Source organism: Glycine max, chromosome 19 (assembly GCF_000004515.6).
Source record: "Glycine max cultivar Williams 82 chromosome 19, Glycine_max_v4.0, whole genome shotgun sequence".
Lineage (NCBI taxonomy): Eukaryota > Viridiplantae > Streptophyta > Magnoliopsida > Fabales > Fabaceae > Glycine > Glycine max.
In genome coordinates, this window is record NC_038255.2 from 42,507,396 (window position 1) to 42,524,094 (window position 16,699).

The 16,699-nt window shown below is 28.0% G+C and overlaps 1 protein-coding gene and 1 non-coding gene across 2 annotated transcripts; both read left to right on the top strand.

Annotated features, from left to right (window-relative positions):
- The first annotated feature begins 269 nt into the window (after positions 1-269).
- On the top strand, positions 270-2,052 carry LOC100789501 (transmembrane emp24 domain-containing protein p24beta3). Its single transcript, XM_003553425.4, has 4 exons — positions 270-476; positions 680-866; positions 1,443-1,550; positions 1,919-2,052. The coding sequence occupies exons 1-4, from the start codon at positions 270-272 to the stop codon at positions 2,050-2,052; spliced, it is 636 nt and encodes a 211-aa protein (XP_003553473.1).
- A 7,184-nt stretch (positions 2,053-9,236) lies between these two features.
- MIR167A (microRNA MIR167a) lies at positions 9,237-9,355 on the top strand. The gene has a single exon (NR_048587.1). It is a non-coding gene; the product is annotated as a microRNA MIR167a (primary transcript).
- Positions 9,356-16,699: the final 7,344 nt, after the last annotated feature.

Below are 16,699 nucleotides of genomic sequence, written 5' to 3' on the forward strand. Positions count from 1 at the left end.
AATGACTTAAAATTAAACGCTTTTCATGATTTAAATGTATGGTCAACCTTCCCTTTGTAAAATTTATTTTATAAATGGATATCTATAGATGAGTAACACCACTCTATAAATAGAAGTAATGACCTGTTAAACTGCTTAGCCAAATTTAAAGCCGTCAAAAGTTCCAACTTGATGCATAATTATTGGCATCTTTCTGAAAAAAGATCTAGGTTGTTCTAGACGAGGCAATTAAGTGAATTAGGCATTAACACTCAATAACAAAGTGTGAAATGGGTTGGTCTTCAAAGAATTATACTATTGTGATCTCATTCCTTGGTTTCATAATTTGTCATGGCCTTGCTCTCTCAATCAGTTTATACGATCAGGAATGCGTATCCGAGCACGTTCTACATGATGGTGACACTATTTCTGGGAACTTTGTAGTCATTGACTATGATATTTTTTGGAGCTCAGACCATCCGGGAATTGATTTCACTGTAAGCTAGCCATGCTTTGCTTTTTCATATTTTTATTAATGTGCCAACAAATTAAATACCTCCAAATCCATTTGCCCAATCAATTAAGAGAATGTCTCTTAAGCATTTTTTTCAATAATTATTAATCATGTGTTAGTACAAATTTTGTATATGGGTAATGGGTGTATATTTCATGGTTTCAATGAATGTATCATAATATGTAGGTGACATCTCCAGGAGGGAATTTGGCGTACTCTTTGAATGGAACATCAGGGGACAAATTTCAGTTCAAAGCCTCACAAAATGGAATATACAAATTTTGCTTTCACAACCCTGCTTCAACGCCAGAGACTGTATCTTTCTACATTCATGTTGGCCACATCCCGAACGAACATGACTTAGCTAAAGATGGTCAGTAACAACCAGATTTTAGACTTTTAGTGTCTCACTATAATTAAATTAGCTAGATTGAAATGATTGGAATTGGATTGTCCAGTCAAGCAGGCCAACCTAGCATAACAAGCATTCAAGTCTTTCAAATTAAGCGTTTGAAGGATTGTGATTGCTTGATCAAATAGGTTGACCTAAAATAATAGACCAACCATACTATGACAATTGAATCTCTAATATTGAGTATGAATTTCATAAGAAAGGGTGACTCCACTTTTATCACCCTAGATTCACAAGCATTCCCAAGATTTTATTAAGGACTCTAGAGTTTTTACTTTTGCATCCTCCAGCCTGCACATGAATATGAACAAAACGTTTAGACCAAAATAAGTTCTAATATCATGTTGTATTTAAAAGTTGAACTCAATCCAAATAATCTAGTTTTAAGAAAAAGAATCAATCAAGTCATTATAATTAAGAAGTATTTTACTAGCGTTATTTAAGTAAATTATGATATATTAATGTTATTATTAGCATACGTGGATATACACATATTTACCAATCAATTTGTTTACTCAATTTTGCTTTTGGGTTCAGAACATTTGGATCCCATTAATGTGAAGATCGCCGAGTTGAGAGAAGCACTAGAGTCTATCATATCAGAACAAAAGTACTTGAAAGCACGTGATGCTAGGCATCGACACAGTAAGTTAGTCTCACTCGTTAGTTGTTATAAATTTGTTAGATTTCTAAAGATCATATGAAAGTTTAATCAATTGTGTTATTGGTAATTTTTTTTGTGGTGAGCAAATGGTTCAATAAAACTTTCTAAATAAAGTTGTTAAGAAGATTCATATTATCTGCCTCAATTATTAGGGGCAGTTTAAATCTCTTTTAGACAATTTTACTTAATGTTAATTCGTTTTAATTTCAAATACCTTTTAATGTTAGTTATTGTTAAGATAAAATCTAGCGAACATCAATTATATGTGCCCTTATTAACCTATGCATCTAGGTGGATTGTAAAATGCTTTCAATTATTTCATTTGATACATTAAATTTTGCAACTACAGCAAACGAAAGCACCAGAAAGCGTGTTGTCTTCTACACAATCTTGGAGTATGTTTTGTTCGCTGCTACAAGTTTATTACAAGTGGTATACATTCGACGTCTGTTCAGCAAATCATTTGCTTACAACCGAGTGTAGGCTTCATAATGAATCATAATTGAACTCCTTTGATTATTTTATTAATTTATTCTTCTTAATTACTTTTAACTTCACCATAATCAATAATTAATTCTCCATTTGAGTATTGGCCAAGTAGCATCATAATGTTATTGAACTTTTCCTGATTATCTATATATACAAGGAGTATTTAGATAAATTTTTTCAAAAAAGTACTTATAAGAGAGGAAAAAAACTTTTACAAACAAACTAAAATTAATTTGTATAAATTAAAAATCAATTTTTTTAATAAACTATATAAGAAAGCTTTTACAAATTAGTTATGTATAAGCTAATTTAACATACAAAAATATTTTTATTTTATTTGATTTTTTCTTTATAAGTATTTCTACATAAATTTATATAAATAGACACGTATTTCATAATTTGTGAAAGATTAGACTTGTTATGCGGAGGACAACTTGATTGTCACACTATAAGTGTGCAATTTTGTATGAAAGATACCTTAATTAAAATGCCACTAGATAATTTATCCTTTTTAATTCGGGTAAATAGTTAGTTTTGTCCTTCGATGTGTAATTCGTTAACAAATGTGCCCTTGAAAGATGAAAATATAAATTTTTCTTCCTAAAAGTCTAAAAAGTGCGACAAATATATCATGTGATTAAATTTCGTCCGTAGCCGTTAATAAAGTCGCTTACATGGCACAAAAGGACAAATTTAAATTTATCACTGAAATGATTGTCAACATGAATTGTCAACATAGAGCATATTTGTCATAATATTTTTTTTACTTTTCGTCTTTCGACTCTGCTCACAAATGCATCCCTGAAAGATGAAAGTACAAAATTTAGTCCTTGCAAATATAAAAGTATGACAAATATATCTCAACGTTAATAATAGATTGTAACTTATTATTATTATTATTATTATGTATTTGTAATTTACTGTTATTAGTTTAGTACTTATGTAATATATTTTTGAATTGTCTTCTAATATATATATATATTATTTTGATTTCCTCATCAAACTTTAATCTTTACTATTAAAAAAACTCTATCTTATATTTTATAATTTTATCAAATTTTTACTAAATTTCTCACTTTTAATCTTTAAAATTATTCTATATCTCAATTCCAACTTAAGTATTCTAATATTTAGATTGAAATTAATATGTCAAATGTTTCGAGTAGAAAAAACACAATGAGCAGCATGATCAAATTTATTTATTTATTTATTTTTAAAAAAATAATATAATCAACTATCTTTTTTTTTTTAAAAAAAATCTCAAAAAATTTAAACTAGATAGAACTAAAGTGAAATTTAGTTTTATCTAGTTTAATTTTTGTGAGACTTTTTTTTTTAAAAAAATAGTTGATTAAATTTTTTTAAAAAAAATAAATAAATTTGGTCTCGCAGCCAATTATGTTTTTTCTATTCAAAACTCTCAACATATTATTTTCAATCTAAATATAAAGTTACTTAAGTTGAAATTGGGATATGGAATAATTTTAAAGATTAAAAATGAAAAATTTAGTAGAAATTTGATAAAATTATAAGATATAAGATAAAAAAAAATTTAACGGTAAAGATTAAGGTTTGACAAGAAAATCAAAATAAAATATATATATATATATATATTAAAAGGCAATTTAAAAAATATATTACATAAGTACTAAACAAACATGAGCCTTAAATTATAAACACATAATAATAATAATTAATCACAATCTATTATTAACAGTCAGATGTATTTGTCATATTTTTATATTTTCGAGAACTAAATTTTGTATTATCATCTCTTAAGGGTGCATATCTCAACGGAGTGAAAAGATGAAAAGTCAATAAAATATTATGACAAATATGGTCTTATACTAATTTGTCCTTCTATACCACGTAGGCGACTTTATTAACGGTGACAGACGAAAGTTAACGACATGATATATTTGTCGCACTTTTTACACTATTAGAGATTAAATTTTGTATTTTCATCTTTTAGGACCGCATTTATCAACAAATTACACATTAAAAAATAAAAGTGACTATTTATTCTTTTAAGCATACACTACATTGGAGGTATATTATTCTTTTATAGAAAATTGGGACATACCTCATTGCTTCTTTGTCTTCCGCGAGAGATATAAAAGGTGAATTCAAGATCAACATTAATTATATCATCTATAAGAAAGTGCCGTGTGAAAAGGTAGTATTTGCAATTTAAGTCGCAATATAATTATAGACCAGCATCAGCATGCAGGATAACGTTTTGTGCTAAATTTCTTTTAAGATAATCCACTACTCGCAATGTTGCATCTTAATGATCTTAGTTTGGGTGTTGCGAAAACTAAGAAAACACATGAACACAATACCTAATTAAGTTTGAGTCCGATTATAATGAGGAATATAAGTCATCATACCAACCATCGATACTACCTAAGAGTTTTCATGACTATTCCTCTTGCCATTGTCAAATGTCAATTGATTCTGTTCATGGAAAATGTAATACAATTTAAGAGACTATATAATGCATACTTCTATCGGCTAATAAAATATTAATATTTTAAAATTGCACCAAGATTTCATGATTTAATAAAATTATAGTTGAATAATTCATAATTAAATAATACTTTTTTAAAATTTAGGCATAATACATTAAAGAATATTATAAATTTACAACTTCTAAAATTTCAAACCACATCTTATTCTACTCAGTTGGGACCTTTTTTTTTAACATTTTAAACAAACACATTTTTATGAGAAATAAGAATTTGAAGTTTTTAATTTAATGGTGGTTTGAGAACCTTTCAACGTTAAATCAAAGACGCACTAAATTGTGGGAGTTAAGCTGTTATGCACAATTTTGTTTTTCTTTCTCTTAAATTTTTAAAATGCGAGTTTAATTTTAATTTATTTCTAAAAGTTAACTAAAAAATTAGAATTGTTTGTCATTTATATCTTATAGCATGAGATCTGAGATTTTTTTCAATACATCCCTACAAGTCCAATACTTATTGAACTTAACAGTGAATAACAAGATGATGAATAAATCTTTGAATTAATCTTAAATATACTCCTTTACTATCTTAAATTTTTAAAATATGAAATTAGATCTCAGTCAACTTTCAAAACTAGTTCAAAAAAATATTTCTCCTTTATATATTTTATGTTAATTTTATTTTTCAATACTTTCAAAATTACATTACAGTCATTACTCATTACTGAATACTGATTCTATCGATGCAATGGTGCTTCTGCGGTGTTACCGGATACGTGCTTTTAGGATTAAAGATGGTCCGAATCTTTCTGTAACGAGAAAAAAACATTTAACTGTACAAGTTAAATAAATTAGATTAAGAGTAGTAGTTATTACATTTTTTATATCCAGTGATAGTGTGTAAGATGGAGTAATATAAGTTTATTCAACCTTAATATCAACAGCATCACTTAGAAAAATTAATATTAATTAAGTTCGGATCTCGGATGCATCCAACTCAACTGGATATTTAATTGGATTGTCCATATGTTACAGGCCTAGGAACCAGCCTACACTAACAACTTAGCGTGAATCAGACACTACAGAACTTAGCTGTCACCAAATCACCAACCTTTATAACGCATGCAAAGGGTCACCGAGAGAATTGCCAGAAGAATAGACCCTAACCAATTACCAATAAATAATGAATCATCCATTTCTTGTTACATGAATACTCCATCTTTTGTCCTTCTGAAAGATTACTTTATTCCTCTCAAAATTATTGATATTTAATATTTTTTTATAAAGATTAAAAAAATAAATTATTTCAAGAAAATTAATGTTTATTAGAAAATAATTTTACTTAAATATTTTTACTCTCTCTTAATTTTAATAAATATATTATAAGATGTTTTGAGACAACACTATTTATTATAGAATAAAATTAAAATGGATATTTTAATATCTCATTAAAAAATAAAAATATTAATTAATTTTAATTTTTTTGAAAAGCTAAAATTGCAAGTCTATTTGAAACGGAGAAAGTAATTACATAGTATTGTAAACATATTTAGAAATTATTTGAAATAATATCACAATAATAAATGAAATATATGTATGAACTACTTTTATAATCATATTAAAGTAGTGCACTGTTACTCCAAACATCATCCTAGTATGTGATAATTCTTTTCTTTTTTGTTTATTAACGTCTTGTCTTATTTAGGGTAGTTGTGAGTTTTTTATTTTTATTTTTTAAATATAATTTTTAAAATAAAATGGGTTCAATAAAAATAGAGTTAAGTTGATTTTTAATTTAATTTTAAAACATTTTTACATTCATTATTAAAAATAAGAAAAAAAGTTTTGTGAATTTAAAAAAGATACATTTTAACTATCACTATGATATCATTACCATCATCATCACCTCTGTTACCGTCATTCCATCACCACTGTCATCATCACTATCACCTCCATCGTTCCACCACCACTACATTTGACCTTTGTTGCTTCCACCTTTATGTTATCTCTATATTGTTGTCATTGTTGCCACCATTATCATTTCATCATTGTTGTCGTCACTACCACTACCACCATTCCATCGCTAATACCACCACCACTACCATCATTTTGTTGTCTTCATCATCGTTGTCGTTGTTATTATTTTACCCCACCATCACCCATAATTTTTAAAATTATACTCATGATTGCCCCAATCAAATCATTGAACCACTAAGGTAATGGTTGCTAATTAACCTGCATGACCCAACATGTTTCCTCCCTTGAGCGCGACCTACTTTGGGTCAGTGGATCATCGATTTAATCATAAATCCGACTAAATAATACTAGATTGCATTAGATTCAATGCATAATCAATTCAATAGGATCTTCATCTTACCCAAACTTTTAAGACGTAATCAAACCATTCCGACTAGTTGGGTCGATCTAAGTTTTAAAACACTTTAATCGACATTCCATTTCTACTACGTTATCATCACTCTTCTATCACCACCACTACTATTTCACCTCACCACTATTATCATGGCAATCACCCCATCAGTGTTACTATCATTCTATTACCTCTATCATTATCATTATCATTATTTTATAGTAAAATAAAATAAAGATAAAATAATTGATTCATTTTATTTATATTTTTAATTTGTAACATCTTTTTATAAACTAAAAATAAATAATAAATTAAAATTCAAAATTAAAATTGATTTTAATTTTTATAAATTTCAAAATTAAAAATGAGAAACCAACCAAACAAAACATAAGATTGTATGGTAATTCATGTGCTTGTAGATGATGGATTATGGCTTATATTATGACTCGTTGACCCATAGAAATTGATTCAAAACCAACGGGGTCGGCACTGTGATGATGACGGGACAAAAGGAAAAGGATGTGCATTTGTTGTGCTAGTCTTTTTTTCTCGATGGCTGGGAACTGGGAAGTAACATTGAATTGACAACTGAGGATGATCACGCCCACACTTGTGCAATGAGAGAGAGAGGGAAAGTAAGAGGATTGAGCAAAAACAAACATACGCATGGAAATTCTAAACCAAGCCCCTTCTTTTCTTTTTGCTCCGGAACCCAATAATTGTAGGGCCTGTGACTTTTTGTCCCTCGTCACAGTGTGAAATTAAATTCTCCGTGAGCAGCCCTATCTTTGTTTTTCTCATCTTTATACCGCAACCTAATAACGCACACAGACACAGAAAATAGGTACTATGCAGAGAACAAATATATTATATTCATATACGTCATTTATTTTTGTCACATAATCTCTTTAAATAGGCAAAAATAATGGAATTATGTTTATATTTTAAAAAAAGTAATTATTTTCTTATAAAAAAAATGAAAGAAATATTATGGAGAATCAATTATATTTTTGTAAGTGCTTTTTCACTCTTAAAATTTATTTTCACATTTATAAATTTTTGGAACTCAACTTATTTAAACTTTAATTTCTATTAAAAAATAAATATATCGTTAATTTATTTGTTATTTTACTTTTTTTCTGATTTAATTTTGAATTATAAACAAGTTATGCTGAATTCATGAATCAACTTGATTGAGATAAGATTGTTTTAAGTTAATTAATCTTATGATTGAATCTTAAGAGAGTTTTATCATTTACTTAGGATAATTATATCTTATTTAACTTGAGTAGTGTTTTTTTATTGGAAATTATGAATATTTTTTAACGTTAAAGATTAATCTCAGGTGTGTTTGCTATTCATCTAAAAAAATTCTATATAAAAAAATTACTAAATCATGTCTTCACATGTCAAGTTGAAGTAAGTTTTAATTCTCATAAGCATTCTATCTAACTTGAGAAAAAAAAAAATGCATATGACCTATAAAATAAATTGTAGAAAGGTTATCATATATAAATTGAAATTCTCCAAGTAGAGAAAGGATATCCCCTCCATTTCACCCTAGCGAGCTACTCTCTCATCTCTGACCCTATATAGCTAGCTAAGACAACTCCTCATGAATCATCATGCGTCTGCTCCTCCTCCTCCTTCCTTTTTAGCCTTCTTAGCTGTGTGCCTTTGAATTCCCTCTTCAATTCCTTGACTCCACTGTGCATGTATGAACCTTCCTTTAATTCACTGTTACACAAGGTGGGATATGTCTTTATGATATTAACCCTCTTCCCTTTTTATTATATTCATCTATCTCTCTTACATCTCTGATCTGTCCCATTTTTCTCTCACTCTATATATTCATTCCACTCTCGTTTTCCTTTCTATCCTCCAGTTCAAACCCCCTCTTGAATCTTTACCTCCTGTTCATTCTTTCCTACCTTATAAGTGTTAAAATGAAATCACATAGCATGCACCTTCTTTCTTTATCTCTCTACCTTCAAGGTTTCCAACCCTTTTTCCTCCTCCTCCTCTTTCCTAGCTTAATTATTTTATTGTTTAAGTTAGGTTAATGCATCAAACATCCTCTTCTCATTTTTCTAAACACTATCTAGTTTCAAATTTTTTATTGTGTCCACTTGCGTTTATGTATGCACACATGACATGTGTCTTCTATCTCCCAGCTTTAAGTGTGTGATCACACTCCTTTTTGGTGGTGGTCTATATATCTTTTTGTGGTTTCGGAAGTGTGTTGCAATGTTTCTTTTCTTCTTTTAAGCGTAGTAGCTCACATATATGCACCTGCAGAGATAGTGAGTGGAGTTGAGCCGTAACATGAAACTGTTTAGATTGGAAGTTCGCAAAGGAAAAAGTGAAGCTGCCAGCATGATCTACCTTTGGTTAGAGAGCTCAAGAGTGCTAACCCTGACTAGGTCATGCTGTGACAGCCTCACTCCTTCCTATTTGGGGACCCATTGTAGATTCTTCAACAATCTGAAAGACACACAAGGCTTAAAAAGCAAAAGGTAAGAAGCGAGTGATGAGCATGAGAAAATTCACTGCTAGCATCGTATATTCCTTTCTTTTCTTTTTTCTGAGTTTCTGTTCTGGCAGGCGTGCGTTATCAACTTTTCCCTTTTACTTGCTCTTGTCTTTTTCTTTTTTTTTTTGCTACTTCTTTCACCGAACTAGTTCACTGTGTTATGTCTTTGGGACCAAACTTTTAAATTGATGGCCGTAGATTGCTCCTTATCTTTACTTAATTAGGGTTCCTACAACCCTAGGATGTTTATGTTATTCTAGTATCAAATTTATTCATTATGATTTTCTTTAGATTGGCTTGAATTTCTAAACCCTAGAGGTAGTTATTTTGATGTTTAAGTTGCTATGCATGTGTGAGTGTTATGTAGTGTTATGTGGAGTCATAGTTTATGCAGCTTAATATAAGACATGTTCCTCTTTTGTGTCCATGATGTGTTTTTCTCTTGATGGTTGCATCTACTTATTTTCCTTCATTAAATGTTAAAATATACGTAATTAAGACGCGCAGTTGTTGAGGTTCAAAGCAGTGAATTTGAGGCAGAGATAAACACTCTTGCAGGTCTGATTCTGGGCTTTCAATAATTAGCCATTAGTTGTTTTTAACTTGGCAGCGTATTTGACTGACTTTATTTGATATGGGTAGAAAGCAGGTTCAGAAGATTGTTGATTACTAAATATGCTCGATTTTGGTTTTAAAATGGAGGGATTTGTGACCTATAACTCTAATTATGTCTATGCTGAGAACAAATAGTGATCGCCATGCGGATGCAAAAGGGAATACTAACGGTGATCAAGGCTAACTACAGTAAGAAGATATTGCGAAAAAGAAAATAACGAACTAGTGTATAATGTTTACTGTTCAACACAGCGAAGTATGAACGTATTATATATATGTAGTATTTTCCTCATCTCATATTTTGATCTTTAATTTTCACAGACTTCATCGATTTGTCCATATACAACATTAATGAAGTATCAACATAAGTATCCAAGACTGTTAGGTAGTCATTTTTGTGAAATTAGTGTAATTTTTGTTAAATTTCAGCGAGTAAAATTATTTATAATATTTACGAAATAAGACTAAGTGGCGTTTAATAAGCATGACTTGTATGAATGTATAAAATTAATTGCTTCAATAGAAGTTGTATGTCATAACTCATAACTGGTATTATTTTTTAATATTTGTCATTTTTAAGTTTATTGTATGTTTAAATGAATGTATAATAACCATTTTTCTTTTAACAGGTAGTACATGTTAGGATAACTTTTATAAACATAAAGCAATTTGTTAAAAAAGATCATTTACATACGTGTTTTGATTAAAAATGATTTGATTAATGGCATACGTTGTTTAAAATAGGAATTATTGTTATTCGATCACTTCATGTTGAAAAAGAAATTTGGTCGCTCATTGATATTGGGTAAAGAGGCAAAGGAGTTGGCTCGATGTTTAGTAGATGGAAAATAATAAAGATCATTCCATTACAGGGAAATCAAGTGAAAAGAGAAATTAAAAAAAAATACAGTAAAATGAGATGAAAGTGGAACAGAGAGACAGAAATAAATAAAAGTTAATTATAGATATGGACATGACCAGTTATGTGATAAGAAATTAAGAAGAAAAAAATATTAAATAAAGAAAACGAGACTATATAATAGTAGTTCAGAAAGTTAAGGTGATCTAGTTGTGTGGAGAGGTTATGGCTGAATGACGGTGACAACATGGAGGGTGAACACAATGACAAGCTTGTGGTTTATGGGTGAGAGATCAAGGGCATGGACATGGCGAAACTAAGTAAGCTCCGCCAATTGCACCCTCAATGCAAACTTCACGACCTAAAGTTGCAACTCCAGAACAAGACTCACGTATACTTTTGGTGCTTACCTATTTACCCTAGTGCACAGTCACCACCATTGTGGATCCTTTGTAAACGGTATCACTTAAAAAAAATTGGAATGGTGTAAGAAGAAATTTGATGAAAATTAACTGATTTAATTGTAACCTAATGTAAAAATTATTCACACCATTAACTAATAAAAGTTATCTATGCGATGGCTTTTAAGATAATTAGCTATAAGGCTTAAAATTTATATATATATATATATATATATATACATATAACCGTATAATTTTGGGTGATAATGTGTAAAAAAACATTTCCATGGTAATTCAGTTGTGGTTTTCTCAAACTCCATTTATAACAAATAGTATTGTTCAAAATACTTACAATGACACAGAAAAGAAAATGCAACATCTTTACTATTTTTTCTCATTTAATTAACTTCAAGAGTATTATTATTAAAAGGGCACGGAATTGTTTATATATATATATATATATATATATATATATATATATATATATATATATATATATATATATATATATATATATATATATATATATATATATATATATATATATATATATATATATATATATATATATATATATATATATATATATATATATATATATATATATATATATATATTTTTTCTATATATATACTATACACAGATATATATATACATATATATATATATATATATATATATATATATATATATATATATATATATATATATATATATATATATATATATATATATATATATATATATATATATATATATATATATATATATTTGTTCTATAACTGCATACGAATCAATTTTATTGTGCAACAGGCTAATATACACAAAAATAAAAATATTACTGAATTCTAAGTATTATTAAGAAATATTAGTAACATATTTTTTTATATATTATTTTAATCACATTAGAGTATTTTTAAGGGGGATTCTTTAACTCAATAATCTCTTTTCACCAAATTTATCGATATACATGCAAAATCGCTTGCATGAAAATTGAATTTCTCTCCAAAAATTGTCTCTATTTCAATTTCTTTAATGTTTCTTTTTAATTGATTGAAAAAATATATTTAAATGCATTGTAAACATCATATAACCCAAAAAAAAGTGATCCAAAATTTAAAATTAGTTCTACCACCAAAAAATGTTGTTAGTTAAAATGTTGTGTTTTTCACTTCCTCTCATCCGGCACTATACTCTGCGTGGATTTCTATTGGTTTCATCTGCCCGACCTACTAAAGATGGAACCAAAAATGAACAAAAAGGATGTCCAAATCACAACAAACTTCATCAAGATCAATACAAGTTAACTGTTTCGTTTCCCAATCAGGCTCATACCTTCCCCCTTTGTTAAAAGCTGTTCCACCCCCGTTTGTTTGGTAGATTAGGCATGACTCCCAATAGTTTCTTTTAAATTTTAATGTGCAATGGACATCATGATAGAAGGTTAGATCAAGAAGGAAGTGATTGTTTGTTTAATTTGAAATTCTTCTTCTCTCCAATTGTGGCAAGGAAAATTTAATTTCTCTTCGATCTCCAATACCTTGGGCCGTGTTATCATACCTTTTGAGTCAAAATTAACATTTGTTTAACAATGTAAATTGTAAAATAAAAGCTATCCTTCCATCACACAACAAATAAATTCTTTTTTTTTAATGATGGTATTGTTATAAAATATTTATCACCTGAGGATTTTTTTTTATTCCAAAAATCATAAACACACACTAAATATAAGTATTTTTTTAATATAATTTATTTTATATTCAAAATTAGTATTAAAACTTTGTATTGGAGACTTAAATTATTATGTCAACTTAGCTAATGTTATTAAACAAAGATAAAGATACACTCGGGAAAATGGATTAAAAAAATGGAATTACTTAAGGCCAAGTAATGAAATTAATGATGCATGCGAGAGAAAAAGTATTCACCGACTTTCTTTCTTTTTCTATTTGTTTATTCCCTCTTCCCAACGTGACTCTATGTTATGTTGAGAGATACTACATTTCTTTTGTGTTGCATTTGTAGGGAGCCATCCAAATGGTCCCCCATAAACTTAGTGGTAGGCACTTTTACTTTGGTTGATGTAAACTCTAAGAGAAAATCATTTAGAAATATTCAAAGCCTTTGATGGTTGGGTGGAGCATGATAATATTTCAAAATTTTCCTACTTTGGACCACCGCCACCTGTCCTACATATGATAACAGCAATCAATTATTTTATTTTGTTAAGGACAACGATTAATTAATTTATTACTAATATCATGGCCTTTTCGGGTGCTTAACCAACCAATCGTAAATGAATAGAAAAGGTTTACTCCAGTACTCTCGATCTATTTATATACTACTTATTCTCTTTTAAATTTCGTGGCAATAGGCAATAGGGAAGAGTTATAAGCAAAAAATTCCCCCATTTATTTTTTCCTTTCTCTTTTTGAAACAAAATATGAATAGTTAATCGTGAATTAATAATAGTTGAAGCTATCAGCTTTAGCTAAACTTTTCTCTGATTCAGACCAGGAAAGATCATATCGTGTAACAGTTTCACCCGTTTGTGGAATCACTGAATGATATTTTGTATTAAAATGTTAAGTTTTACCCCAGTTTGTAGCCTATTTGTTGACTAATTCCATGAAAACAGACAAAATAAAATAAAACAAAGTAGTTCTGCGATCTCATCATTTATTAAAATCTTACATATATAAGCTTAATTATTGTCAGGTTGCGAAAATGTACCATTTCACCTCCAATTTGTCGAATCTTACAATGAAGTTACTCAACGTTTTGTATCTTTTGAAAAATAAACATTTCTTTTCTATCAGTTTGGAATGTTTAGTGGTTTTACAAATTTAAAAGAAAACTTTAATATTTTTTAATCCTTTAAATTTAAATAATTATGTTTTAGTCCTTAAAAAAATTTATTTTTATTACTCCATCAAATTTTGGAAAAACTATTTCTAATCTCTTTTATTGTTTGCGTTAATAATGTTATAAATTGTAATGATTTTTCATTATAAAAAATGTCTTTTTTAATTTAATTTCTTGAAATTTTATTTGTGATAATTTAAAACAATAGAATATATAAAAAATCTTCACAGTTTCACATTCATATATATTTTTATTTTCTTCTTTAAAACTTCATAATATGTAAAAAGAAAGTCATCAAACCATACAAGTTAAATATTTTGATGATTTAAAATTACAATTTTTTTGAAATAAATTAAAAATAAATAAAATTTGATGGTTGAAAGTTATCACAAATTATAAAACTATGAACACAATGAATAAAAAGGAACTAAAAATATTTTTTTTAAAAATTGAGAACTAATAAAAACAAATTTTTTTAAAAGACTAAAAACATATTTAAAATTTAAAAGAATTAGTCATCTCGTTGAAAAAAAATATGACATGGCCTTTAGAATATATGCGAGTTCCTTTGACTATATTATTACAAATTTGAATTTTCATTTTTGTGTCGTATAATTTTTTTTTAGCATTTTTGGGTGTGTCTAATTATATATGCTGGGGAATCTTGACCGCATACTATTAGATATCACTGTTAAGGTTTTGAGTGACAAGATCTCCCGCGTCCACATACGGTTGGAGCTTATGAGATATTTTATCTTGCATCGACGTGTTCTCATATCATTACTTTATATTACTGTCATAAAATATACTTTTTTATATTTCAAATATAAGAAAATCTTAACAAATTTTACTTTTTTTTAGCTGGTCTGCAAGTCACACTAGAATATATATGACAAAAGTATTTTTCATTTCTTGTATTTTTGTCCATTTATTATAAGGATATTTTAATGATTTAATATTTAATAATAAAAAAATATTTTTGTCTCCTACATGACTCAATATTACTTCTATTTACTCTTACTCTACATTTGCTTACTTCTTACTACCAATTAATTTCTATCTCTAACGTAATAACTCATTACTCCCTCCAAAGCAAAATTGCCATAGAAGAAGAAGAGAGGGAAAAGAGATTTTTTGTTTTTGTAAAAGTAAATATTAAATTACTATTAGTGACAGATTTATTTCAAGAATCCAATCTGTTTCATTACCACTTATCTTAATTAGCATAATCTGACCTACTATTAGTGTGTTTGGAGTAAGTTTATGATGATAAAAAAATTAATTATTTTTATGATAAGGTAAAACAATAAATAGTTTTTTTAGGAAATAAAATAACAAATAGTTACTTCTATTTTTTAATGGTCATCATAATTTTGTAAAAGTAAAATCGTTATCTAAACACACCATACATGGCAAATTGGTAAGACTTTAATCATATTACTCGTAGGCTTTTCATTATAGATTTTTTTAAAATATTTATATTTGTATTTAAGTTGCACCACCATCTTCTGATTAGCTGTCCCAGTTAAACAATCTTTTTTTTGAAAGGCCTAGTTAAATAATCTTACTCCTCGATCATAACTGTGGAATGTGGGTTGTTTAATTTTATTTTAGTTTCCCCGGTAAACAAAACAAGTTTCCTGATCATTTATGCCTCGTTGTGATTTGTGGAGAGCAACTATGATTTTGTTCTAAAATATCAGCCGGCATGAAACTATATTTCATTACTGATACATAAAGAAGATTGCCATTTGGCAATGTTAGTTTCAGGTGTATAGAGTATGTTGACATGGAAGAGTAAACCAATAATTTTCCTTTTGCCCTAAAGAAATTAGAAAGAATAATTTCATGCCACTGGTTGCCGACTACCAACTGCCATGAAGGGCCGCGCTTGCAGTTTGACAACTATGACTGGTTTATCTTTTTGAAAATATTCAACTTTCATATCGATTATCTCACTCTTTTTAAAGTGTAGTTTATATATCTATTAGATAACTTCATTTGATACTAATTAATTTTAAGATAATAATCTTAATTTTTAAAGTTAAGTACTTTTTTAACTTTGAGACTGTTCTTAAACAACAGTTCAACATTTTTAATGTACAGACTCAATTTGAATTCTTATTTCTTTTTTAGTGGTCCAATAATTTCACATAAGATTTAAAAATAGTGGCGGAGTGACATAAGACGGTGGAGATTGGGGACATTGGCCCCTTGACGTTTTTTTATTATAAAATTTATTATATTTTAATATTAAGATATTTTATTTTTATTTAGTAGATCTGATTATAGATATTATGATATTCGGTGTTATTCATTTTTATAAAATATTTTATTTCTCTTTTATAGCATTCACCCTAAAAGTGATGATATTTTTTTCCTCATTTTACATAAGTATTCAATTACTTTTCAATATCTCCATTTTGGAGATGATTGTATTTAAAAAAAAAACATTCGAGTATAATTTATTAATTTCAATACTTTTTTTTTGTAATTCATTATTGTTATTTTTAAAGATTATAAATATTGTATT